Raw genomic sequence first — 26,753 nt, 5'->3', positions numbered from 1 at the left:
TAAAAGGTCACTGCTCTTTGGTTTAATTGCGTTTACAAACTGTAAAGTGAGGCACTGGTGTCAGTCAGGGTAAAGCGTAGGCCAGGGAAGGGAGGAAGTGTGACACTGAGGGAATTCATCAAAAGGAGGAAGATAATAATGGGTTTGCTCAAAGAGACCGAGGACATCTCACTCGCCTCCGCACAGCTCCAGCAGGATTTTGCGGTAGTCTCCAGATGTGTCCCCCTACAAAAGGTTTGAGACAGAACTTCAACTTATATCCATTTTCAAATCTGCAAGAGGTTTGATTTGTAGCTTTGGCAGTTTGGCCTCTTGCATCACAGGATTATTACTAAAGTAATAAAGTAAGTAATCATGTTTGTGAACAGACAAGACTCTATTCAATAATAAAACGTGTGTCTAATCTAGAGACTCATTTGCATAGGTATACATTTTTGTGGTCTTTTCCACAGTAACCTTTTATAAGAAGCTTGAGAATCATCCGAATCTTTACAAATATTACAATTAAATTGTGAAATAATAGCTAATAATATGTTAGATGCAATAATATTCTAAAATGTATTAAATATGTATGTTTTTTTTTTCTTTTTAAAGAATAGATAATGATTAAATCTGTTTTATAAAATTGATTAGATATGAATCATATCTAGGGTGAAGGTTTTTATAGTCAATGGACATAATAAAAGAAACAGGAGTTTACAATACAAGACTAAGATGTTAATGTATCTTAATTTTGATTTTGTGAGATCACTTGTCCTTTTGTTGCCTAGTTCTGAACTTCTTCCATTTACTTATATAGAGAGGTGTGTGTCTTTCCAAATCAAGTCAAATCCATTTAATTTACACAGGTGGACTTCAGTCAAGCTGTAGAAACATCTCAGCCTTACCTTAATGAAAGAGTAGAGCGACTTGCCGTACATCTTCTGGAACTCTGCTTTAATATCCAACATGTCAATTTCCGCTCTGGACACCATTATCCTGATGAGCACAGTGTCTGTGGTGCCCAGCCCCTGGTCAAAAAAACAAAACAAAAAACACTAGTTATATGAAGCCAAGTCTTTCGTGAGATTTTTAAAAATACAATTATCCTGGAATACGTGGTCTAATCATATGCAGGAACCAAATCAATTTCTGTCACACACCACGGACATGACTTACAAGCCACAATAGAAGAGAACACGTATTGTACCTTCATTGATTTGTAGAGTCGCTCGGCAAAGAACGCTGATTTGCTCCGTGTGCATTTCACTGTAATAGAGAAGCAGATGATAATGTAAATAATCTCTTATGTTATTATATGGCAATGAAAAACGGCATTAAACACCTCCATGTACTGACACTAATTATCGGCACAGGATTTTCAGTAATTACACGAAACTAGTTACAACCTGGCAGTAGAATTTACAATCGGATTTGCATTTAAAAGCACAAATGTCCTCTGTGTGTTTTCTCCGAGTACATCGGAGACAACAGCTCCAAGGTGAGACCTCGTTGTTGCCAATTTCGTGTCCTTTACTTGGCAGATGTGAGTTGTGCGCTGTACAGCTAGAATGTATCCTTTACTCATTATTAAATAAAACAATTCAGTACTATTATTTATGTTTTTACCTGTTACTAGCACAGGTGTAATGTATACAGAACTGTTTCAATTATTTAAGAAAAGTGGAGCACAGACCAATAGCGAGGAAGACGTCTTCAAGGCTGCCAGACATCTCCCTCTTTATGCTGTCCTCAATATCTCGTCCAGAAATCTTCTTGTATTCATCGAACACTGCAGACACAGATAGTACGTGCATAAAGACCATCAAACGGTCAATCAAACATGGTCCTTCTTAGTCCTTTAGCCCCTTCCTTACTTTTAAGAATCTTTACACATTTAGACCCAGAAAAAGATCATGTTCTATTGACACAAAGATCACAGCAAGTTCGAGAGTCCATAATATAATGCATTTTTGACAAACCTTTCAGCAAATGGTTCCTGTTCCTCACACAAAGCACGGTGAGGAATTTGACCTCGTCCGTGCCCCATCGAGCCTCACCAGCTTCAAAGATTTCCTAGCAAAAGCAAGACATTTACAAATTAAAAACAAAACATGCATGAAATGTTGTATTTATCCAAACGTACCTTTGCGTCGAGCACAGCCTGGGCATCATCCACGTTGTTGCCCTCATCACGTCCCGCCTGAAAGAGTCCAAATACGAGTGTGATTTCACAGTCTTGGGTTTTGTTTCATATTTGTTCTGTCCTTTGTTTATAGCCATGTTGTCTCACCGTCAGAAGAGAGACAAGGACTCGCTGAAACATCCCAGATGTGTCTCCACACACGTCATCCTCCAGAGTTTTTCCATGTTCTGTCAAAAATTTGAAGAGTAATTTATTATCAATTAGCTTCCATCATGACTGCACAGTACCCACATTATATTGTAAAAATGTTTGTCATCACCAGCATTTGTGTGAGTGTCTGTGAGAGGGGGGGCATTAAATATTTATCCCCTTCCATTTGACCAAACAATGGCCACACATATACTGAAATAATGAACTGAAGCTACATTGTATTATATTACAAACTCTCATAGAGAGTAAGTGCGGCACATCACGACATGGAGAAATTGTACCTTTCTTGTAGAAGGCAGTGATGGTTCTCATTTCCTCATTTGACCTTGAAGCCAGGATGTCAATAAGACAGGCCTCTTCTGTTCCTGCACCCTGTGGTGAATAATGAACTGATGAGTCCACACACAACTTCCCTGTCTCTCTTAGACTAACCAATCCTTTACTAGTTCTCCCAATGCTGTTAATTGTTAACTCTTTCAATAACAGCAAAAAAGATATTCATGGTCCAATAAGAGCGGCAGTAAAACAGAAAACGAACAGATTTTTGAAATGCAAAATAACGTTGTGGTTGGTTGGATGCACATGGTCCAGCAGAGAGAACCAAACAAACAAGGATTATTAACAAAAACTTAAACTAGTCCGATTCAGTTTATTTATAAAGCACGGTAATATTTTATTCTACACTACCGTTGATACATTGTAATTTAGTACAATGTCATGTGCTCTGTAACAATGTGTAATAAGTTGTACCTATGAGTTAGATACACAGTGGAATAACATGTATTTGTAGTTTGTAAATACATAATGTAATAAGACATAATTCTAACTCTAACCTTAAGCCTTAACCCTAAGGGTCTCGTGTCTTATTACATTATGTACTTACAAAGTACTAATACAAGTTATTCCATTGTGTATGTACAACATAGGTACAAGATATTACAGATTGTTACAGAACACAGTACATTGCACTCAATTTAGTGAGGTACACAATGTATCAAGGTAGTGTAAAATAAAGTACCTAAAGCACAATTACAAGGTTGACCACAGTGCTGTACAACAAAGACAGTACACAAAACTGTTGCTACATGGTCGAACAAGGGACTTTTGTGGACATGTGTGTACTATACAATATTGAATTTGCATTTTGCATTTTACCAATGTGTACGATGCAAATACCTGATGCGATGCAAATAAAGGGAGCTACTGATGATAGTCTTGTGAAATCCATTTTCTTTTATATTCACCTTCATAGCGGTTCTAAGTTCGTAGGCATCATACACAGGGGCCAACATCAGCAGGCCAAGGACCACACTCCTGAAGTTGGCACTCAGCTCTGAAGAGAGATCATCCGCCATGTCCTGTAACAAGCCAAACAAAAGAGCATTGTTTCAGATACACTTCTTTCTGCTCAGTGGGTCGTAATCGGTTACATTTACTTACTTAAGTACTTTACTTGCTTGCTTAAAACATTTGGTTACTCTTTCTACAGTGAGTATTTGCGTAACTGGCAAATGTTTTACATTGTCATATGAAAAGAAAAATTAAAGAATGTGTTTCTTGAACCTTTTCGGGATTTATTTATTTTATTTGTTTCTACAGTGTATTAATAAGAAATGATGGTGAATTGGTAATGAATTGGTTTTAAATAGCACTTTTCTGGACACTCAAAGACACTTTACATTGCATTATTCATTCACTCCATACTCGGTGGTGGTAAGCTGCTATTGTAGCCACAGCTGCCTGGGGGTAGACTGACGGAAGCGAGGCAACCAGTCTGCCCCTCCGACCACCACCAACCACTCACTCACAACATTCGCCAGGCTTCCTGGTGTTCCCAAACGGTTTCCCATCCAAGTGCCGACCAGGCCCTTCCCTGCTTAGCTTCCAAGGTCTGCCGGGATCGGGCAGAGCAAAGGCGGTGTGGCCACGTAATGTTCACATTGTTTTATGTTTTGTCTGACAGATTTTGTGACCAACACAAAAACAACCGTTACCCACCACTTAAAGGTGCGCTATGCAGCTTTATATGTCAAAACAGTGGATATTAATTACAGGTGCCTTTACTCAGTTGTCTTTTAGGTTTTCACTGCTGATTGTATCCATGGTTACATATATATTCCATTCCGAAAACATACCAAAAATCCTAAAAAAAACATTGGATCCTGAAGCATCATTGGAGCCACTGGGATGGAAAGAGAAGGCTGTAAACCAAGGGTGTCAAACTCATTTTGGATCGCGGGCCGAAACCCAGCTCCCACGGGGGGTCGTGGGCCACATATACCGGTATAGAAAATGTTTCCAATTAATTAATAATAAAAAGCTGTGATTTGGTCAAAGCTGAAAGTAGCTTCATTAAAAACAACAGCTTACACTTATATTGCACTTTACAAGCCTGTGTCACAAGTTCGCTAGAGTACTACATAGTCATTATTCATTCACTCCACACTCGTTGGTGGTAAGCTGTTCATGAAGCCACAGCCATCCTGGGGCAGACTGTCCATTTACCACGTGGCTATATAATGTGTTGTTCATATCCTGAGCTCTTATTATGTCAGTGCCCTCTGCTGGACACATGTGAAACTCTTTCCTTTTTTTTTCTTCATTTAATGCCCCCTAGTGGCTAGAATGAGCATTCTGGTTATTCTTTAAAAATCCATAACTCCGCACAGGAATGGGCTAGAGACTGAGAGACTTACTTTCTTTTCCCTACATTTATGCTCTGAAGGGCAGGGGCGGATTAAATCCGGCCCACGGGCTGTATGTTTGACATCTCTGCCCTAAACTAACCACCCATACAGCCTCTGGATAACTGAAAGGTCAAATACGCACTAATATGAACTTTATTTACTTTTTATTTACTTGGACTTGAGTAAAATGACTTTGCAGTACAGATACAGTCTGCCTTGTCAGCGTGGACTTCATATATTCCACAGGCTGTCCCCACTAGAGGGTGTGGTTTCTAACGGTTTCTCACTGGGGCTTATGTTTCCCACATGAGGGCGTTTATGTGTGCAGCATGGACATGACTCACTCTTTCTACATGCACAAATTCCACTTCTTCATTTTGCTCTCCCCCTTATCCCAATCAATGGACAGTCAAAGAACCACTTCACAACTCTTATCTATTAGGGAACGAATGTCCTTCACTTTTGCAAGTTAATATATTGATCTAAATATCCAGATAACCATAGAATGCAGAAGTAGATAGCAGAGGGTGCTATTGGTGTGGGTCAAATGGTTGTAAAAGCAGGATTACAAAGCCCTTTTAAAGTCTTCAGTTTCACTTCTAGTTCCGTTTATCTCTGTTAGAATTAATGTTTAACTTGAGAGCTAATATGTCCTCAATTGCCAGTTTCATTTAGCAGTACTTGTTTGCTTTGAAATACAACAGTGCACAATTCAAGATGCATCATACATTGTTCAGAAGCATTTGTTTTCCACATGTGTGCACAAATGGGTACCTTTCCTACTGACTGTTTATAAGCCTCCTTGATGCGCTGTCTTTGGGCGATTGTGCGATGAGCCAGGACCTCAGTTATAGCAGCCTCATTAGTGCCTAGAAGAAATATGAAAAAAAGTTTTCACACAGCCAGAGAAACACAAGCAGTAAAGCTCCTTTCTGACAGGACCCACTCACTGCTGATATGGAGCTGGACCAATTACATAACAATCCTAACTAGAGTCAGGAGAAGGTGGCGCAAAGCATAACAACATTAACATACCAGACTTAAAAATGTGCTGCACGCGCTCAACGTGTCTGAGTGCATATGTATATCTAGCTGTTTCGATGACAATAGGTGGTGTTCACAATGTAGAATGTGATGATGTCATTATCTCAGGTGGAGGACAGGGGCCAATAAACCTCTATGGGAGAAATACAGTTCTTGTAAGAAATCTCCAAAATGAAAATTGACAATGTTGTATTTCATCAGTATTTGACAGTGATGCCACATTATTCTTATGTCTGAAAGTCCTACTATTCTCTCCAATTTTGGACGCCTTTTAGAGAAATTAATTAGATATTTATTTACATGTACTGACAGAGAAGACGATGAACTTTGAGACAGTGTTTGTTTCGTGCGGATTCTCCCAGTAATGACTGAGATATTAACCAAAAACGGAGACAAAAAAATCTGCAGTTCGCCAGTTACCATAGTTACGCCATCGAATTTTCAGATGCTCCACCTCAGTTTTAAACTATAGGCGATGTCACGTGAACACAACCTATTGTTTTTGATCTAATGATGAGATTAACAAACTTTTAATACCAAGTGCCACTATAGAAACAAAATGACCCCTTGAGAACCACTGGATCGCAACCAGAGATCTAAACAAGGCCGTGGGAACCCAGGGTGCTGAGGGCGCTACCGTACCCCCTGGTGGCTAGTTTGCGAACAGCAAGCAATATTAATACATAGGAAATATGCACAGAAATAGCGTTTTTGGGGTCAATTTTGTCCCTCAGCACCCCCTAACAAAAATATCTTCCCACGGCTCTGTTTTTCTTTAATTTTGCATCAAGGAGTTATTCTAATGTGAGCGAGACGCGCGTGACCTTGTGAAAAGATACAAATTGAAATTTTGCAAAGAACAAAAGACAGATCTTACCAGCCCCTTTCATTGCCTCTCGAAGTTTCTGGACATCTTGTTCTGCATTGAATCCAGACGCTTCTTTCACTGTTCCACGGTTTCCAATCTAATAAAAGACATTATTAGTAAAAAATAAGCCAAAACCGTACATGGCTCTAGAGATTCTAAGGTGATCAACTGATCACTATTAGATCTATTTAATTAACTGTAATCTTTAGCTTTAGCTTTAACCCGAAGCGCTTTACATTTCGATTAAATATATTTTAGGAGAAAATGTGTGAGTGAAAGGGCATCATAAACCTATACGGTATGCAAAATAATAATAAAACTATATTTGAAACTTACTGCTGCCATTGTGGGATGAGTAGGTTTCCAAGGGAGTGGACAAGGAGGCTAATGGAAGAGCAAATCAACAAGATTAATGAAGAAAATGTAATCAATATTGTATGCACTCCATCAGCTAAAAACGTCACTCAAATTTCCCTTGTTGTGTTTCACGGCCGTCCCTCGAGGTAATCTCATTAGGCCCTTGTTTGTAGACACATACACACCTGTAATTACTCCAGGAAGAACAGAGAGCGTTCACTGCCGCCAATATAGATCGCCTTACCACAATCATAGTCATTTGCCTAAAACACATTTCCTATTCAAACTGTACCTGCCTCAATGCAGATTACAGGCCATTAAAATCATAAAGTTGAGTGAATGTTTAACTTGGTAGAGAAAAGGGAACAGAACCTATTACTTACAAGACATCTGTTGGGTATGGCGTTAAGATAGGCCCTTAACAACACAGAATGTATGGACACAAGTTGAAACGCAGCAAGCATACACTGACTGACATAATCTTATTTGTCATGTAAACAAATGAAGCAGGAACCGGCATCCTGTTACAGAAAGAGTCATCTTTAGGCGCGAGCACACACACATACACACACACAGACACAAGTGAAATGTTCTGGATATAATTACAAAACACAGGCCATGGCTACAACAAATAACAAAGAGTAGCAACTTTTACAATTTTACGCATTGTATTATTGTCAAACAAAGCAACTCGCATTATTGTAAAGCAAAGCAACTTGTAAAGGTCGTGTTGTTTAGAGACACTACAAAGAAAAGTCCAGCCGTAAGCAGAATGGTAGATCAAGGAAACGAGTTGTGCCATCGCTACAGTGAACTTGCCATGAAAGAAATGAGGACACACCCTTCGAAGACAGACAACGGGTGGAGGATCATGTGGCAAATAAAGCGCACACATGAAGACAGTAAAAGGTCGCGCTACTTGCCGGTGTCTTACCTGTCCGAAAGAAGGACGATGTTCGCGGGGAGTGGGCTGAGGAGCTGCGCGTCAAAGTGCTGCGTAAAACTCAAGCTTATAGCGACCAACTTTACACTCACGGAACTCCCCCCAGGATGGCGAGAGTCCTCCTCCTGCTCTCTTTACCGCGAGTTTACAGACCATGCAAGCTGCGGAAAATGTGAATGATAAGTGTTGTGCAATTACAAAAGTAAAGTAAAGTAAATACGGGATACAGTAACATCATATACAGGTGAAACTCGGAAAATTAGAATATCGTTCAAAAGTGTATTATGTAAATCTACTTAAAGGCACACTGCGTAACATTTTGGGCTATAGCCTATCAATACAAAACATGCTCCTAATGACCAACTAGACACAGAAAATGCTATATTTGCAACGGGTAATCAAAGAATGGATTTGGATGAGGACTTAACCTGTTTAAATCTCAAATCCTGCTGACTTTAGTCACATGTATATGAGCTGGAGACGTACCCACTCCCGGTAAAGTTACAGTCATGTCTTAGGAGAGCTGAGCCGCTCACAGCAAAAGCTCATGTTTGTTTGGACATTTATGAGGCATTTTTCAATGATGAACATATCTGTCATAAACAAATGCTTTTCAATTTTTTTTTCAAAAAGTAAAGTTCTACATAGTGTGGCTTTAAAAATGTGAAACTAATATATGATAGCCTATAGACTCATTACATGCAAAGTGACATATGTCAAGTCTTTATTTGTTATTATTTTGATGATTATGGCTTACAAGCTGAGCCATAATAATTTAAATTTCCCCCCAAAAATCAAATTTTCCGTGTTTCACCTGTAGACCTATTTATGGAAGATACATTTTTTACAATATTGAAACTGGATAAGAGAAGCCTGTCCTAAAGTAAAGAACACCACATACACCACATAAACCATATGAACCATACGACATAGCACTGACAGACAGGAATGAGTAATAAAATAAAAAATAATAAATGCAAAAATATGTAAAGCAAAAGCAACACGACGTCCCTGAATGTGACATCAGTGTCAGAACTACATTACCCATAAGACCTTTCGGGCGTCGACAGCTCCAGCTCTCGGATGTTGCGATATCGCTGGCAGCCAAAGATTGCTGTGGTTGCAGGGATTAGGCTGCTAGGTTGAAAATCTCCTTCTCGTAGTTTTAGTTGTCAGATCTTCTGGATTTACATGGTCAGCCTGAAATCTGTCAAACATCGGATCTCATTGTTTTCGTGGCGACTGTACATTTGGGTTTGCTGATGAAAGGCTGGTCCGAGCTAAACCGTTAGCTAAGTAAAATCACAGATTATAGCAAGTATGATCAATTGAATAGCTGTATTGCCAGCTATGTGTTTCTGTACAGCTGTTTAAATTGACTGATGATGGAAACATTCTGTCAAAGAGTGTTATTTCTTCAGTTAAACGACGGAAACATCGCACTCGAAGACATCTTCAGGGATAACCTGGGTAACCTTACACGAAATGTCATAGCGTCTAAGTAGCTAGCACTTAGCTAGCTCAATCTTATCTGAATAAGATGGAAATGGACCTAGCGCTGGCACCATTATGTGTAGCAGCCCTCCCTGAACATCTGGATGGATAACTAGACAGAGACTGTTTCTCCGGAGATGCTTTAGCCTTCTAGGTGGTGTAATTCACTTACATAACAACTAGCTGCTATGCTGCTGCCTTGTGTTGCCAAATGAAAATAACGCCACAAAAATCCGGACTGTATCCACGTCAATAATACTGACACAGACATCAGAGCAGATTTAAAACCCTACACAGCGCTTTGTGCATCGGCTGCATTATTACATAGTTGCTGGTTGATAGACCCAGCGAGGAGTGACTACAGTTAAACATTGTCCTCGTCAATTGAACAATATGAGGAAGTTTTTTGACTCTCGTCGAGAACTGGTGAGCTCTGGGCCCGGTTCTGGAGGAGGAGGCGGGAGCTCCGGGTCCAGCCTTGCAGGGAGCAACTTTATTGGGCGAGGCTTCACCGTGGGCCGACACCAGGTCACCGTGGAGGAGATCATTGCTGAAGGTACATTAATGTCTTGACTATGCTGTGAGTTTTCTATCCTTGACACTGAGGATGGGTTCATCTGTATCTTATGCGTCTGCTGCGAAATCGAGGGGCATGTGGCAAAACTCTCTCCTCAGCAGTGAGTGCTTCTATAATGAACAGGACTAAAATCATCACATATCTCTCACGATAGCTGAAAATTGTGGGTTTTTAAATGTTTTTCCAGACTCCAAATTCACTTTATCTCATCCACTCCTGAGTCACACTTTAAATACATGACTTTTAACAGAACATATGCTGTTATTGTTGAGTAAGAGTTTTGTCTCTGACATACAAGTGGTCGTGTGCACCATTAAAATCAGAAGATTGTGACTCTGCTGAGCTGAATTTTATGGAAGACTATAGGCACCTTAATTCAATTGTCTATTCATTTGTCAAATGGCTATGCATTATGTTATTTTAGTATACATTTTGTAATTGTATTTGGCAATATTCTATTCCAAAAGTTCTAATGGCAATTCAATATGTAAAGTGTCAGTGCAATGTCTTCATATATTTCAAAATACAAGATTTTGAAATGAATAGCATAATTGCCATGGGATTTTGGCCTCTTTATTCATTGTTCTATTCATTCTTAAAATGGCATTTAGTTTGGAGTTGCATTTGGCAAAGTGGAATGTTATATCCTATTTTGACATGTAATTTTCTATTCCAAAAGTTCTAATGGCAATTCACTATGTAAAGTGCCGATGCAATGTCTTTATATATGGCAAAATACAAGATTTTGAAATGAATAGCATATTGCCATGGGATTTTGGCCTCTTTATTCATTTTACAATGCAATTGAGAATTATGCATTTGACATTCTACAATGTGTAATGCAATTTACATTTGATAGTGTATTATGTATTTTTAGTTGACTTTTGACAATTATGCATTTTGTTATGCAATTTACATTTGATAATGTATTATGTATTTTTAGTTGACTTTTGAGAATTATGCATTTGACATAAAAGAATACGTGGTGAAACAGCACCATCTTGTGGTTACAGCATTGCGGAATACAAAACGTCTCACGCGCAGAAAGTCTCTTTATTCAATTTCCAATGCAATCCGCTCCTGGCCAATCAGAGAAGAGCTCGCCTCAGCAGCGCACGCAGCTCAGGCAGCGCAGCAGGCGTGAACCACAGCCAGGCAGGCTCAGGCTATGGTGACTTCTTGCTGGTGGAAATAATTGCAGTCATGGCAGATTTGATGCAACTGATCAGACTTCATGAAGATTCAGAGCTAATCCAACGTTTTGGTAAGCATTTGTCTTGTGGGTGAAAAAAATAAAGCTAGTCAGACTGCTAACTGGGTGCTAATGCTAAGCTATCCTGTAGCCTCGATTCGAGTGTTTATGACCATGGTTCCCAGTGTATGCGCGTTGTGCCATCACAAGCACGGCGTCGGCCTGCGCTCACACCAATGGTCCTTATCAGTCCTGGGTCTGTCCTGTTTACACCCAGTTTTTACCAGATTCAGTGTGATAGATATAACTATGTCCTTTGGTTTTGTTTTGCACAACACCCAGGTGCACAAGTTCTCAAAAATAGTCAAGGAGCAACGAGTCTAGAGGTTTTAGAGTTAGCCTATGTTATTAAAAGTAATAAAGCCGTACAGGCATGAGACACTGATTCAATTAATATAGGGAGAACATTGCATGAATAAATATCCATAGACACTTTGTTTGCTGCAGCATTCTGTCACGTTTTGATGGGTGTTATTATGTCAGGCAGTGCCAAAAAATCACTAAAAATTCATGAAAATGGTGAAATGAGCTGTTTTGGATTTGACTGTTTATTTTTGCACAGATTGGTCCTTCACCCTATGTGGCAGACAAGTCTCAAAGGTATGATGGGTCCACGTGATGAAGGTATTGATGTTCTGGACTGGACTGGCCTGCCCCAGACTTAAATCCAATAGAGCACATCTGGGACATCATGTCTCGGTCCATCCATCAACGCCACGTCGCACCACAGACTGTCCAGGAGCTGACTGATGCTCTAATCCAGGTCTGGGAGGAGATCCCTCAGGAGGACATCCGTGGTCTCATCAGGAGCATGCCCAGGCGTTGTAGGGAGTGCATTCAGGCACGTGGAGGCCACACATACGACTGAGGATGATACAGACTCATTTGGAGGAATTTCTACAGAATCTGGATCAACCAGTGACCTGAGTTGTCACTTTGATTTTGACTATAATTTTTGATCCAGACCTCCAGGGGCTGAGAATTTGATTTCCATTTATCATTCTTATGTTATTTTGTTCTCAACACATTGCCCTACACTATGAATAAAGATTTTCATCCGATAAATCGAATTGATTGACATCTAGGATGTGTTTTTTGAGTGTGCCCTAAGTTTTTGTGAGCAGTGTATATATATATTTTTATAGTAAAAAAAAAAGAAAGAATCTATTTTAATTAATTAACTGATTGCAAACATGCAAACAATTTGCGAGTCATATTTTTAATTTTTAGGTAACATCTACTACACTAAATAATGGCCAAGAAAGGCAAATATTTGTTTAAAAAAAAATAGACATTCAAACAAATGTAGCCTACTCTTACATGGAATTTGTAACTAGATTCTGTAGTTTTCTACAATGATTGTAATAAAAAAGACACCTTTTTTCACTATACAAGTAACAATTAGACAATACAAGTTTAATTACAATGTTTTTTTTTTTCTTGCAATGGGCATCTGAAAATTAGTTACACAATATATAAAGTAGGCGCAAGATGTAAAAATCGCTTCCACAATGTCTTTCAGCTTTAGCGTGATCCCTCTGTCTATCATGTGAACAACAACATGAACCGTCACAATGCTTTTGCCTAAAAGCGTTTAGACCCATGTTGCATTGTCTTTTTTAACACTGGAAACCGCCACACTGGAAGGAGGGCATCTGGTCCTGGAGTTTGGGCTGTGAAAGGATGGATGGCTGTGGACCCATCATACCTTTGAGACTTGTCTGCCACATAGGGTGAAGGACCAATCTGCAAAATAAACAGTCAAATCCAAAACAGCTCATTTCACCATTTTCATGAATTTTTAGTGATTTTTTGGCACTGCCTGACATAACACCCATCAAAACGTGACAGAATGCTGCATATATTTATTCATGCAATGTTCTCCCTATATTAATTGAATCAGTGTCTCATGCCTGTACGGCTTTATTACTTTTAATAACATAGGCTAACTCTAAAACCTCTAGACTCGTTGCTCCTTGACTATTTTTGAGAACTTGTGCACCTGGGTGTTGTGCAAAACAAAACCAAAGGACATAGTTATATCTATCACACTGAATCTGGTAAAAACTGGGTGTAAACAGGACAGACCCAGGACTGATAAGGACCATTGGTGTGAGCGCAGGCCGACGCCGTGCTTGTGATGGCACAACGCGCATACACTGGGAACCATGGTCATAAACACTCGAATCGAGGCTACAGGATAGCTTAGCATTAGCACCCAGTTAGCAGTCTGACTAGCTTTATTTTTTTCACCCACAAGACAAATGCTTACCAAAACGTTGGATTAGCTCTGAATCTTCATGAAGTCTGATCAGTTGCATCAAATCTGCCATGACTGCAATTATTTCCACCAGCAAGAAGTCACCATAGCCTGAGCCTGCCTGGCTGTGGTTCACGCCTGCTGCGCTGCCTGAGCTGCGTGCGCTGCTGAGGCGAGCTCTTCTCTGATTGGCCAGGAGCGGATTGCATTGGAAATTGAATAAAGAGACTTTCTGCGCGTGAGACGTTTTGTATTCCGCAATGCTGTAACCACAAGATGGTGCTGTTTCACCACGTATTCTTTTATGTCAAATGCATAATTCTCAAAAGTCAACTAAAAATACATAATACATTATCAAATGTAAATTGCATAACAAAATGCATAATTGTCAAAAGTCAACTAAAAATACATAATACACTATCAAATGTAAATTGCATTACACATTGTAGAATGTCAAATGCATAATTCTCAATTGCATTGTAAAATGAATAAAGAGGCCAAAATCCCATGGCAATATGCTATTCATTTCAAAATCTTGTATTTTGCCATATATAAAGACATTGCATCGGCACTTTACATAGTGAATTGCCATTAGAACTTTTGGAATAGAAAATTACATGTCAAAATAGGATATAACATTCCACTTTGCCAAATGCAACTCCAAACTAAATGCCATTTTAAGAATGAATAGAACAATGAATAAAGAGGCCAAAATCCCATGGCAATTATGCTATTCATTTCAAAATCTTGTATTTTGAAATATATGAAGACATTGCACTGACACTTTACATATTGAATTGCCATTAGAACTTTTGGAATAGAATATTGCCAAATACAATTACAAAATGTATACTAAAATAACATAATGCATAGCCATTTGACAAATGAATAGACAATTGAATTAAGGTGCCAATAGTCTTCCATAGAATTTGAGGTCTGAGCCATGCCAGATGGTTAAGTGTCAATGTAGGTCTCTGTGTAAACCCTGCAGCAGTGACATGACTAATGCATTACTCAATTGACTACAATATGTGCGGGGCGACAATAGATCTAATTGCACATGGATGTGAACTAATACTTTCTCTACACACTTTTGGATTTGGGAAATATCTATGACTAGGCTTAAAACCTTATTTGTCTCTTTTATTTTCAGGTGGTTTCGCAATTGTATTTCTTGTGCGAACAAATCAAGGTGTCCGCTGTGCCCTGAAAAGGATGTACGTCAACAATGAGTATGATTTGCAGGTGTGCAAGCGGGAAATTCAAATTATGGTGAGTTGTTTGTTTTTGTTTTTTTACTGTTTTTGGTTTTTCAATTTTTGGTTTACCATTGCCACATTGTTATTGTGCTTTGTGTTAGAACAGAGACACTGTTTTCAAACTGCTCTCTTGCCTTTTGTGTATTTGTAGAAAGACCTAGTCGGCCACAAGAATATTGTTGGTTATCTGGACTCAAGTATCACAGCTATGGGCTCAAGGGATGTATGGGAAGTCTTCATGTTAATGGACTACTGCAAAGGTACAAAGGACCACATGTGCCATCTTTGAAGTCCACATTTTACAGACGAAGGTGTTCATAATAGAGCGTCTTACACTGTATCTGCCCCTGTGTCCCTGAACTAAGTGTCTGTACAGCTCCAGCTTTGGGATTTAATGTTATAAACTGAACGTTGCCATAGAAATCTTTGTTTGGGGGCACATGCAAACATTGTTCATGTAATATGGCATGATTCCCTTGTTCTGCTCTGTGTCAGCATTTTGAACTTGATCTTGCAGGCGGTCAGGTGGTCAACCTGATGAATCAAAGACTGCAGACCGGCTTTTCTGAGGCTGAGGTGCTGCAGGTCTTCTGTGACACCTGTGAAGCTGTTTCTTGCCTGCATCAGCGCAAGACTCCGATTATCCACAGAGACCTGAAGGTGACGTGCTCTTTAAAGTAAAGTCAAATGCAGTGGTTCATTTGTCATTATACAATTATATATTGGATTAGTTCTGGGTAATTGCAAAAGGAGGAGAGAGAGTGAATTAACTTGAAGGTAAACAGTCAGCTTCAGACTTGCAGTGAGTGGGCCGGTCGTGCTGGTGGTTTTAATGTGTGCGGGCGGACTGTGTTTAACTCACTGTGGGATAAATAACGTTTGTACTTTGTCTTGTAAGATTCTGAATGAAGTAGGTTATATGAGATGAGAAGACGCAGTGGATTTTGCGCCCTTGCAGCACACCTTGCCTCGGGCCAGTAGTTAAGTGTTGCAGCAGTTACAGTTATGTGCACACACGATACTGGGCTTGTTGCGCAAGTTTGAAAAAAAAAAAAAATGCTGTTGTTGCACAATTTGAAAGGAAAATGGCCTAAAATTTCTTTGTTAAAATTCAATTGAATGCACTGTGTTGAAATGGGTCAGTAAAATATTGATGTTGTTCTTGCTGTATTCACAACAAAGCCTTTTTAATAGATTGGAACCCATTAATAAATATGCATACCAATCTTTTAGTATGTTATTTAGAAGCTGATTTGTTTCCCCAACGTGAGTGTCTCTTGTTCTTGTTCTTGTTTAGGTGGAAAACATCCTCCTACACGATAAGGGCCATTATGTGCTTTGTGACTTTGGCAGTGCTACCAACAAGTTCCAGTGTCCACAGACTGAAGGAGTGACTGCTGTCGAGGAAGAAATTAAAAAGTGTGTGCACATTTTTTGATGCAGTGATTAATTGATATTGTTGTTTTGATTTATAATTTCTGCTTAAATGTTCCACCAACACCACGTCTTCTGCAGGTATACAACTTTATCGTATCGATCCCCTGAAATGGTGAATTTGTACAATAACCAGATCATTACTACTAAAGCTGATATCTGGGTGAGGAAACATACAATTGATCCACTGAACACTGCATATTTACAAATGAGAACGGTCTTGTATTGTGCACATGCTGCTGTTTTGGTGTATATTGTGTTGAATCTCATCTTTGTCCCTTTCGTCCTGTCTTTTTCTGGTCTCTCTTTGTGATTGTTTCTGGTGATGGTACACTCCAGGCTCTGGGATGTCTGCTCTACAAGCTGTGCTTCTTTACTCTGCCCTTTGGTGAAAGCCAAGTGGCCATATGTGATGGCAGTTTCACCATACCAGATAACTCGCGCTACTCTTACGACCTTCACTGCCTTATTAGTTAGTTCTGTTAAATTGCTCAGAAATATAGAGATGTCCTTGTATGTGTTGGTTCTAATTGCAATGTATATGTTGTTTCAAGGGTACATGCTGGAACCGGATCCAGACAATAGACCAGATATTTATCAGGTGTCACACTTTGCTTTTAAACTTGCCCAGCGGACCTGTCATATACAGAACTCTAAGGTGAGGGTGCTGCACACTTTCTGTTGGCATATACAGTATATCTACTGAGATTTGCAGCTCGTATAAAGCTTTCTTTATTTCTCATAATTTTCTAATTGAGCCCCAAGTGTGCACTGACGGAGCTGTATGTGGTGATGTAACACTGTCTTTCATCTTTTTCTAGAATTCTCCACTTCCCTCTAAACTTCCTGAGCCAGTCAAAGCGAGTGAAGCTGCAGCAGCAAAGAAAAGCCAGACTAAGCCCAGGCACGTGACCTGCTTACTCTCACAATTAAAGCTTTAGTAACCGGGTTTGTGGCAGTCATTACTCATTAGGTGCCCTGCTGCTCTGGTCATATCAAATAATAATGCTTATTGCATCTAACATGCTGGTTTTGTCATCAGGCTGACAGATCCCATTCCCACCACTGAAACCTCCATAACCCCACGCCAAAGGCCCAAAGCCATTCATACACAGGCTGGTACTGGCATGCTACCTATTCAGCCTGCTGCTCTGACACCTCGTAAGAGGGCTAACATCCCTGGTGCAGCGCCCCAGCCAGTGGGTAAGTCCCACATCTTTAATCCTCTGCAATGAGACAGTCTGCAAGTTTTTCAATACACACAGTTTTAGCTAGACTTGCAAAGCAGTCCTCATTTATTAAAATGGACTAGAACAGTGACACATTCAATGAAAAAGGCTGCGTAAGGTTGCATAAAATTGAATCGTTCCTGGTCTTGAGAGTGACACTTTGCTGCATTGTGTTTTCTGTTGATCCCACAGGAGTTGGTTTAGTCCTGTCTCAGCCGGCTGCAGCTCTACAATCACAGAAGTCACAGACCTCAACCCTGAACAATGCTGGTGCAGCCACAGCTCAACAGAAGCAGGTGCATATTCATTTCAACTTTTATCGGTTTTATAATTACCTGCTTTTGAAAATGCTCCTGCTGTTTTTTACCTACTAATGCTAATCGGCTGCTGGCTTGTTGAAGCCCTAAATGTGTAATAGTATATTTTGTGTCACTTGTCACATGTTTGTGTCACTTGATTCAGGTCAATATTTTACCAAACACACCCTTGTTGAAGTTATGGGTTTGGCGAGTGATAAAATCATGTTTCTGACAAAGATTTGTATTTGCGTCAATAGGCTGCTCAGCCCAATCCTGCTCCATCAGCAGAGAATACAAACACTGCAGCAACAGAGAACACGGTGGTCAAGACCGAGCCCCAGCCACAAGTTCAGGCTCAGGCCTCGGCTCAACAGCAGAGCACTGCTCCCTCAGTGATCAGTGCAGCCTCTCAACAAGTCAGTCCCTCCAGCCCGGCCCCCCCTCAGAGGCCAGCACGACGCAAGCAAGGCAGTGTGAGTTCACCGAGCAAAGTGGCCCCATGTCCAGTCACTGAAGTCAGCCCCAAAGTGACAGAGATGGTACTGAACGCTGCAGTATGAAATAAATAATTGCTCCTTTTAACTACCTGTTGCGCCTATTATTTCTGAGACTTAATTTGTTGTTTCTTCCTCCTGTCAGACCCCACCTGCTTCTCCAAAGACTGAAGAACGAGGCCACCAGCGAACCCCTAGTGACACCACAGTGGGCAGTGTTGGAGTCTCTCCCAATGACTCTCAAAAGGCTATTGAAGCTAATGCAGACACTACTGCCAGCCAGTAAGCAGCACACCAGAATTACTGTTATTTTTCAACTGGTTTCGCTTCAAAGTTCAGGAGACTGATGCTGGTCAGAACAAAAACCGAACTCGTGTTTCTGTCTGTAGGGGCACTGCAGACTCCACCGTACAGCCCACTTGGAACCCATTCGATAATGACGACTTTTCCAACATTTCCAACGAACCGAGCACTAATGATAAGAAGCCTACAGCTGGTAATGTCACTTTCTGTCATACATTTGTGTCATTTTGGATTTAAGGTCATGCATTGTTTTTTTCTTTCAATTTTAGAAGCAGAGACAAAATCTGAAGAACTGATACCAGGTTTACAGGCCACGGCTGATGAAAGTACATCTCCTAAAGGTTTGCAATTTCTGTAAAAATCATTTAGCATTTATCAGTTATTTTATCTGAGGGTTTCTTCAGCAGTGAAAGTCTGTTTCCTCATTAACATACTGGGGATTCTTAAAGTCAGGTTTTATACTTTTTGCAGGTATTTGATAAAAATGTCGTATCTTGAACATTATCTTATACTTTGTTAGAAAATGGTTAGAAAATGCTTTATTGATCTAAAACGACACACACAAATTCTTCCTTAGACATACTCCTTGATACAACAAGGGCTCTGCCCCACCAGCACACACAACCTCCTCCCCAGCTCCCCTTCATTACTGTCCATACTGTCAATTTGCCAGACATGAGCTGAGAGTGCGCTATGGAGGTTTGTTGCAATGGGGAGTGGAGGCGGGGCTTAGGATCAGAGTGTGTGTTGAGCCAGGAAGTAAATTTATATTTATATTATATTATATTATATTATATATATATATATATATTATATATATATATAAAATCTTTTAAAAAATTTTAACCAACAACCCCTCTTTGAGCGAGGTTGACTTAGTAGGTGCTACTGCATGTGCATTAGAAATGTTGTGCTGCTCTTATGACTGACATCAGAAAGTTGTGCCCTTGAGCTTCACTTGTGGTAGGATTCCTGGATTACGTTAATCAGTGACATTTTGTATTTACTTCAACACACACACATTTTGTGATATTCTGTCGTGACTGTCTCTTTTGTTGTGATGTAGTTGAGACAGATGTGGATTCAGGAGCCTCCCTCTTGGTGGTTCCCGATCCCTTCAGGACACTTGACCTCACAGACACACCAGGTGAATGCTTCTGTGTATAAGATACTGCTGAGTGAACATGGTACATGTGTCAAACAAGAGATCACTTTCATTTAACCTCTTACCGCATTAACTGAGCGCATTTTATCCAGGCCGACGTTACCCGAATCTAAAATCTTCCTGACCTTACAGCCTATAGGCCAGTGTAACGCCTCTTTTGAAAGCTAAGCTTGATTTGGGTAATTCCAAACTGCTTTTTTTTAGACTACTTACTTCCAGGAAAGTTTATGTGTTATTCACCCCGGTCAATATCTCATATAATAATAATAATAATAATCCTGAAAATGTAACGATGATTAATAAATAATAGCCTTAGAAATCATTGTCATTGTAATGGCCGGTGAGTCTGTCTGGCACCACAACTATGTAATATTAAACGTACTGGAATCTGCAGATGCCGTTTGTGCGGCTCATGTTTTGTTTGTGCTTTCCTCTTCCTCAGTGAAACTTATTGAAGGGTTGAAGTCTCCAGACACGTCTTCACTCATGCTCCCTGACCTGCTCTCTCTGTCCGATCCCTTTGGTGGCTCTGTGGAGGAGCCCGCCAAAGGTTTGTTCTGCTCTCATTGTTGCAACATGTCCCTTTCTCATTATTTTAATGATGATGCTTTGGTGCTGAAAGTGAATTTGCTGTTTTGTTTTTTTGCATTACTCATCAGACCCTCTCACTTCTGAGGACTCGCTCCTGGGTTGTTCGCTGATTTCTTGCCCTTCAGTGCCCCCTGCTGGGAGCAGTGCGACATCATCAGTGTCCTCTGCTCCCACCTCCACTGCCTCTGCAATGGATGACTTCAGTCTGCTGTCAGGGGACTCTGCACAGCCTAAAACAGGTACAGACTCTACCTGGATGTAAATGGTCAAGGCCCTATACCTGATTTTTATTTCATATGTTTCTCGTTGTAGTGGAATTAACAATATAAAAAATATATATAAGGGCTTTGAAAAACCTGTGACGCAGGCTTATAAAGTGTTACACTGTAGCTATTGGGCTGGGACAAAATATCTGATCAGACCGGGTCGCTTTTTGCTACAATACCAAATATCGATGCTTTATCAAGTATCACAATACTTTCAATACTTGTCTTTGGAGGCTTTTTTTTTTATCACCGACTCGTTTGTTTTTCAGTAACAGCGCTTTGTTACTTTTTGTGTTAATGCTCTTCAATCCTAACACTTTCAAATGAATTTTAATATTACTTAATTACTTACTTTATCGCAACACGTATCGGGATGCGTATCAGAGCTTGACAAAAGTGTATCGTCCCAGCTCTAATAATTCATTCATGTCATACAGTATTTGGTGTTGGTAAACTACCATTGTAGCCACAGCAGCATTGGGGTAGACTTACTGAAGCGAGGCTGCCAATCTGCGCCGTCGGTCCCATCTGTACAATCCGGTTAGGTTGCTCTCTTTCCACCAGAGGGCAACAATCCGCAGGCTTGCAACTACATTTAGTTCAGTTTAACAATCTCTAGTCTGTGCAGCAAAATAATGACCTTTTGTTGATGATGAAGGATTTTGACATGAACGGTGGTTGTGTTTAAAGTTGGACCAAGTCGTGTCCATAAACCATGTGAACTCTTCTTAAAGGATATTCTGAAATGGTCTATTGTCACATGTGTAGATTCCGACCTCCTCATTTCTGACTTTGAGCCCGCACCATCAGCTGAGGCCGAGGCCGGAGAAGATGATGAGTTTGATCCTATTCCTGTCACCGGTCGCAAGAATTCTCAAGGTAATTAAAAACAATCATTACAGGTTTTAAAGCTTTATTTTGGAGCAGCTCTGATAAGACTTTCACTAGTCTGTGTATGATGCTGTAGATAACTGGTCAATTGTTCCCTCTCTTTCTCTCTTCTCGGTGACCCTCTCCTGACTGCTTTCTGTGCTTGTCACTCCTCTGCTCCTCCTCCCTTTGGCCTGGCCCCTGTCTTCTCTCCCTGCCAAGTTTCAGGAGGCCACTCTCGCAGTAACAGTGGTGGCTCTGAATCCAGCCTGCCCAGTTTGGCCCGCTCCCTGCTGCTGGTGGACCAACTCATCGACCTGTAGGCGACCCTTGTAGATGCTGTAACTCTGGATTAGAGCCTGCATAGATAGCCTAGCGGCGAGCAGAACCGTTCTCTTAGCTATCTTTGTGCACCCTCCTGCTCTCACCTGTACTATGATCATCATTCTTAGTACTTTCACTCTGATCTCCTGTTCATCTCTCTCTGAAATGTTATTTTCTTGAAAACGTCACCCCTCGTTTCCCTGTAAATGTAAATGAATACATTTTCATCTATTTAGGATTGAATTATGCCATCCACGTTTCATTAGGTATAAATGATCAATAGATGAGTGCTGCTATATAAAATACACTTCATATAAGTGGTTGTAGGTATAATTGTGCACATGTGAATTTGTACAATTTCCTTTTGAACCTTTCCAACGCAGATTTGTTTGCACAGCTACATAAAAATAATAATAATGAAATATTTATTCCATTGACAAAGTAAGCGAAAAGACACGTCTTGATTTGCACAGTAGCATAAATGTCCGCTGAGGCATCAATAGCGACGCTTGAAGTGCCATACGTGACCTGGTAAAGCAGTGGGACAAATGACACGTTAGTTTTAACTGATGTTGTGACCAGGCCCGAGACAGATTGAAGGGGGAGTGGCATTCCCATGCACCCCCGGTGTAATATGACATCATATCAACGGGCCTGCTGACGACACATCACATTCAGCATTTAGAGTAGTGTGCTCTCCCAACAGAGAAATGGAACGCATGGTTACAAGTATTTGCATAGGACCGTAGAAAAACATTGTAGCTGTAAATGCTCATTTCCCTGTGGCACTAGAACAAACATAGGCATTTAGGAAATATATTATCATCCATTCCACTTTGTTGAGTGTTCTTACATTCCCGTTGTTTGCTGTAAATATACGTCTGAACCGTGGAAGGCTGCTCTCCAGCCATTTGATCTGTGAATATATCATTTTCATGAAGCTTTACCCACAGAAAACATATTGCTTTATCTATGAGTAGTATATATATGATGACATGCTCACATCATATATATATTTATATATATATTATATATATAAATATATTGTTTTTCCTGTGAATAGATGTTAATATAAATAGAGTGTTAGAGAATGAATGTATGAAATAAATATAATGAATCTATTATGACAAAAAAATCTATGATTCTCGGCATCATAATCACTGAATAATATTGAAGAATAGTATATAAAATGTCATTCCTCTTGTAAGAAGTGTTTTCTGTTGTTGTTTTTGTAAATTTCATTAACAAACTAATGTGAATACAGTGGTCTAGGTCTTTAAAGGACTGAGCTGATGGCCATGTTTATTTCTCTTACTTTGTGGAAGATGTTATGTCCACTGTGTGCTCGGTTTCCATTGGACTGATGAAGGATTATATTCTTTTCTGTTGACAGTTTTCTGCTGAGTGGGTTCAGCCCGATGCTTAAAGCCAGTCTTTTCCGGATTTGTGCTTTGTACAGCTGTGTTTTGCTTTTCTGTTCAGTGATCACAGAGTTCCCATCAGAAATAGCATGGCTGTGTTGTTGACTGTTTGTTCATGTGTGTGATATACAGTGTAATGATGTATGTGTGCAGTCATTGATGTATTTTACTGATGCCTAACAATTAAGTTCGACTCACTCAGCTGCAAATATGGCGACCCCCAGGTTGCCATTTAAAAACACTGAAAGCACAGCCCCCAAATTCTCTCAGGTCACTAACAATGTTATCTCTGAGACCCACATATTCGTTGGCCTAATCTGCTGTTTGGAGGTTGCACAAGGTTGAATTATCAAATATGAGGAGTGAGGACATATCTGCTGTACAGGTTTAACATGACAAGAAAAAAAGCAATATCAGACTCCGTTTTGGAGCGTTTAGCTTTCTTTGCATGAAAATACTGAATATCGTGCGCTATGAAATACAGCTTAATAACCAACAAAGATTAAAAAAGGCTATTGTGCTTTGACGCTGTGTGCCGGAAGTGCAGTTTCTGATATCTCTGTCAAATGAAGGAACCTATAATGCAAAAATTCCAAGTCCCATCACTTTGTAAAACAGCAAATCCTCAAATAGTGCTTGTATCTCAGTCGATGTTATTACAACTATATTGTCCACTGCAGAAAAGCGAGCGGCTGCCACTTGGGTGCGTGTTTGTGGTACTGCATGTGCAACTGAAGCGTGCATTTACTATCCTCAACGCTCCTCTCTGAATAGCTCTATAGTCGTGTGAAGTTACTGTTTGAAACCTATGCAACTACCAAGCTTGTCCCTGTAGCCGCTTTTTTGCTGTGGAAATCGGCAAATCCCAGCAGATCGCCCCCAAATTGAAACCTGCCCTGTTGTTTCCTTGTTGTTTTGCCAAATATAAAAGCTGTCCATTCTTTGATATGAGTGTTCGAGGCGCCCCATGTCTTTATGGCCCAGTCCTACATTCGACTTGTGGTATTATGTGCTCTTATATTTTTGTGAGATAACTATAGAATTATAAAGGGATGGCAAATAAAATAATGATGTGAACGTCAGTGTGGTTTGTTTTTGCTGGTGGACAAGTGACAACAACAAGTTACATGTTGTGTACTGCATTTATAAATTGTAAAATGATACAATTTCGCAGTTTATCCAAAAGTCCAGTTCTTCTTTTTTCTTTTTTCATAAAGCTTCCCAAAGGTAGTCGAACCCCACCTTTCAAAATCTCTAGGAATCTCCTGATTGAATAAGCCTCTGTCATATCAGTCCTGGGAGCTCTGGCAGTTGCTCTGTCTTAAGTGACGCTAGATAAAGAGGTCACAGGTTGTTGTTTTTTGACCTAATGCAGGTAAGAACTGAATCACTTCAATGTTTTTTCTTTGTTTTTTCGTCACAGCTGTTTGTGAATGATAGATGTTTTTTTTTTTTTGTCTCTTTGATAAATTAACACTTGAATTCTATTGGGGTTAAAAGTCTGCCTCTTGTGCCCTCAGATGTGGAGGGAGATGTGAGCTTGCTGCCTGCACAGCCTGTGGAGCCTGTTCATTTTAGTCAGAATGCACCTGTCCACCGGAGGACATCGTCCTGTGTCTACCCCGTCCACACAGCACAATCCGATGAGCAGCAGCTTCTCTGTAACACTCTGCCTGCCTCCTCCAGCCTGCACTTTCCTGTTGACACACAGAGTCCTGAACAGGTCTCACACCCAGACCTCTCCCAAATGAGCACTGATGTTTTTCAGCTGGCTCCTTTCAAAAAAACTCCTGCCAGAAGGAACAAGCTCATCCTGAACTCTTTCACCCCGGAGTCCCCGGACGTGTTCCTCCAGGCTCCTTTTGTGAGGAGACTGGACCCCTCTATCCCGCAGTCTGCCTCCGAGTGTCCCCTGTTCACTAAGAGGCCCTTCCAGTCGCCAGAGGCCTTGGTGCTGCAGCAGCCTGTGTCGGTGCACAGGGTGGTGTCGAGGGTGGGGCAGCAGGCTGCTGTGGGCTCTGTAGCTGTGGGACCACTACATGCCTGGACCGTGGCGGGACGTCCCACGGATGACCCATTTACAGCTGCACCGTTCAGCTCCAGGTGCTCTCAGGAGAGGCTCTGATTTTGCCCACTCCTTTTTTTTTCTTTTGAAAGAGCCAAAGTATTACGTTGAGCACAGTGTTGGGTAGTAACTGAATACTTGTATTCAGAATACATGTTTAAAATAGTCATCTTGTGTAACTGTATTCTCGTAAAGTTACTCTTTCATTTGTGGGTATTTAGAATGCAGTTACTTTCCTAATATCAAAGGAAAACCTCACAGTAATCCTCATTAAATTTCAGTTTCATAATCATAACAATAAGAAAGAGAAGATCAAAGCAGCCAGGGGAAAGTTTAGCTCTACGTCATTCTGGGCTGTGGGGGCGTTTGCAAAGTGCTTTTTTACATTCCTAATTAATACCAAATAAAACACTGTTATTATGCATGATTATAATTCAAATCAACGTGAAAGTATTCTAAGAATTCAGAATACAGTAGTATGATTGGACAAAGTACTCACATCGCATCATTAGAGGTGGTCAATAATAAATAATAATTGGTGAAGTAATGTTCTCTCCAGAGAAGTCTCCATGGGCTCTTAAGTGTCTGCCGCATATTACTGCTGCAATTATATTTACAGTCACAGTTAGAATCCGCCCCAAATGTTGAGATGATGAAAAAGACACTTTGTGTTTTAGTCACTACTTCTAACATCGTATTAGACAAATTAGAGCACTTTTAATAAGTATTATTATCAGTTTAATCTAGAGAATATTGATTTGTCAGTATCTCCCCTGCACATGTCAGTGTTTTACTTTAAGTTGCACTTTAGTTTGTGCAGTATTTCATATCATTAAATACCCTACCTCATGTACTTTGTTCGTGCTCATTCATAACTGTTTCTGCACTTTGAGATATTTCTCCAACTACATTTTAGATTTGACCTTGTATTTGCTTTTGTCTTTTAATGGTACATACAGAATGTCTCAGATTATTAGTTTTTACTCAATTTATCGATTTTCTAATAACTAAAGCAATTGCTCCATCATGATTATTTTAAAGAGGGAAATAAATCTGTAGTTATTGTCAACATTGCTGAAGCTGGTTCACCCCATGTTACTTGAGGAGGTCACTGTTTGTCTTTATATTCCATGTTCTTAGTTTGAGATGACGCATTTATAAAAGGATATTATTAACTGTATAAAATGCCGTGCTGCCTTTGAAAACAGTGTTGTTT

The 26,753-nt window shown here is 40.1% G+C and overlaps 3 protein-coding genes across 4 annotated transcripts; 2 read left to right on the top strand and 1 right to left on the bottom strand.

The window, feature by feature from the left end:
* Positions 1 to 8,350, bottom strand: anxa4 (annexin A4). The gene is made up of 13 exons (XM_079551472.1): positions 8,226 to 8,350; positions 7,271 to 7,318; positions 6,944 to 7,031; positions 5,797 to 5,891; positions 3,580 to 3,693; positions 2,617 to 2,707; positions 2,273 to 2,352; positions 2,126 to 2,182; positions 1,962 to 2,055; positions 1,676 to 1,771; positions 1,190 to 1,248; positions 888 to 1,010; positions 1 to 225 (listed from the first exon to the last, which is right to left on the bottom strand). Exons 2-13 carry the CDS (start codon positions 7,277 to 7,279, stop codon positions 169 to 171), a joined length of 963 nt encoding a protein of 320 aa, XP_079407598.1. The 5' UTR covers positions 7,280 to 7,318; positions 8,226 to 8,350; the 3' UTR covers positions 1 to 168.
* A 932-nt stretch (positions 8,351 to 9,282) lies between these two features.
* LOC306960213 (AP2-associated protein kinase 1-like) lies at positions 9,283 to 24,566 on the top strand. Of its 2 annotated transcripts, none has more exons than XM_079552573.1 (20): positions 9,283 to 10,284; positions 14,971 to 15,089; positions 15,228 to 15,336; positions 15,594 to 15,736; positions 16,374 to 16,495; positions 16,592 to 16,673; positions 16,850 to 16,982; positions 17,065 to 17,168; positions 17,332 to 17,414; positions 17,553 to 17,713; positions 17,932 to 18,035; positions 18,296 to 18,511; positions 18,678 to 18,814; positions 18,922 to 19,028; positions 19,105 to 19,176; positions 19,902 to 19,982; positions 20,443 to 20,550; positions 20,660 to 20,830; positions 21,626 to 21,736; positions 21,950 to 24,566. In XM_079552573.1, the coding sequence occupies exons 1-20, from the start codon at positions 10,122 to 10,124 to the stop codon at positions 22,048 to 22,050; spliced, it is 2,427 nt and encodes an 808-aa protein (XP_079408699.1). In that variant the 5' UTR covers positions 9,283 to 10,121; the 3' UTR covers positions 22,051 to 24,566. The 2 variants fall into 2 exon arrangements, with proteins under 2 accessions (XP_079408699.1, XP_079408698.1); XM_079552572.1 differs by having other exon boundaries at positions 9,284 to 10,284; positions 18,296 to 18,577.
* Positions 23,683 to 25,660, top strand: LOC306959995 (uncharacterized protein; the record flags this gene model as incomplete). Its single annotated transcript, XM_079552253.1, has 2 exons — positions 23,683 to 23,696; positions 24,973 to 25,660. 2 exons carry the CDS (start codon positions 23,683 to 23,685, stop codon positions 25,595 to 25,597), a joined length of 639 nt encoding a protein of 212 aa, XP_079408379.1. The 3' UTR covers positions 25,598 to 25,660.
* Between the last annotated feature and the right edge of the window lie 1,093 nt (positions 25,661 to 26,753).

Source organism: Gobius niger, assembly GCF_951799975.1.
Source record: "Gobius niger genome assembly, chromosome: 2".
Lineage (NCBI taxonomy): Eukaryota > Metazoa > Chordata > Actinopteri > Gobiiformes > Gobiidae > Gobius > Gobius niger.
The sequence above is the reverse complement of the archived record's forward strand: the minus strand, read 5'-3'. Positions and strand labels throughout refer to the sequence as shown.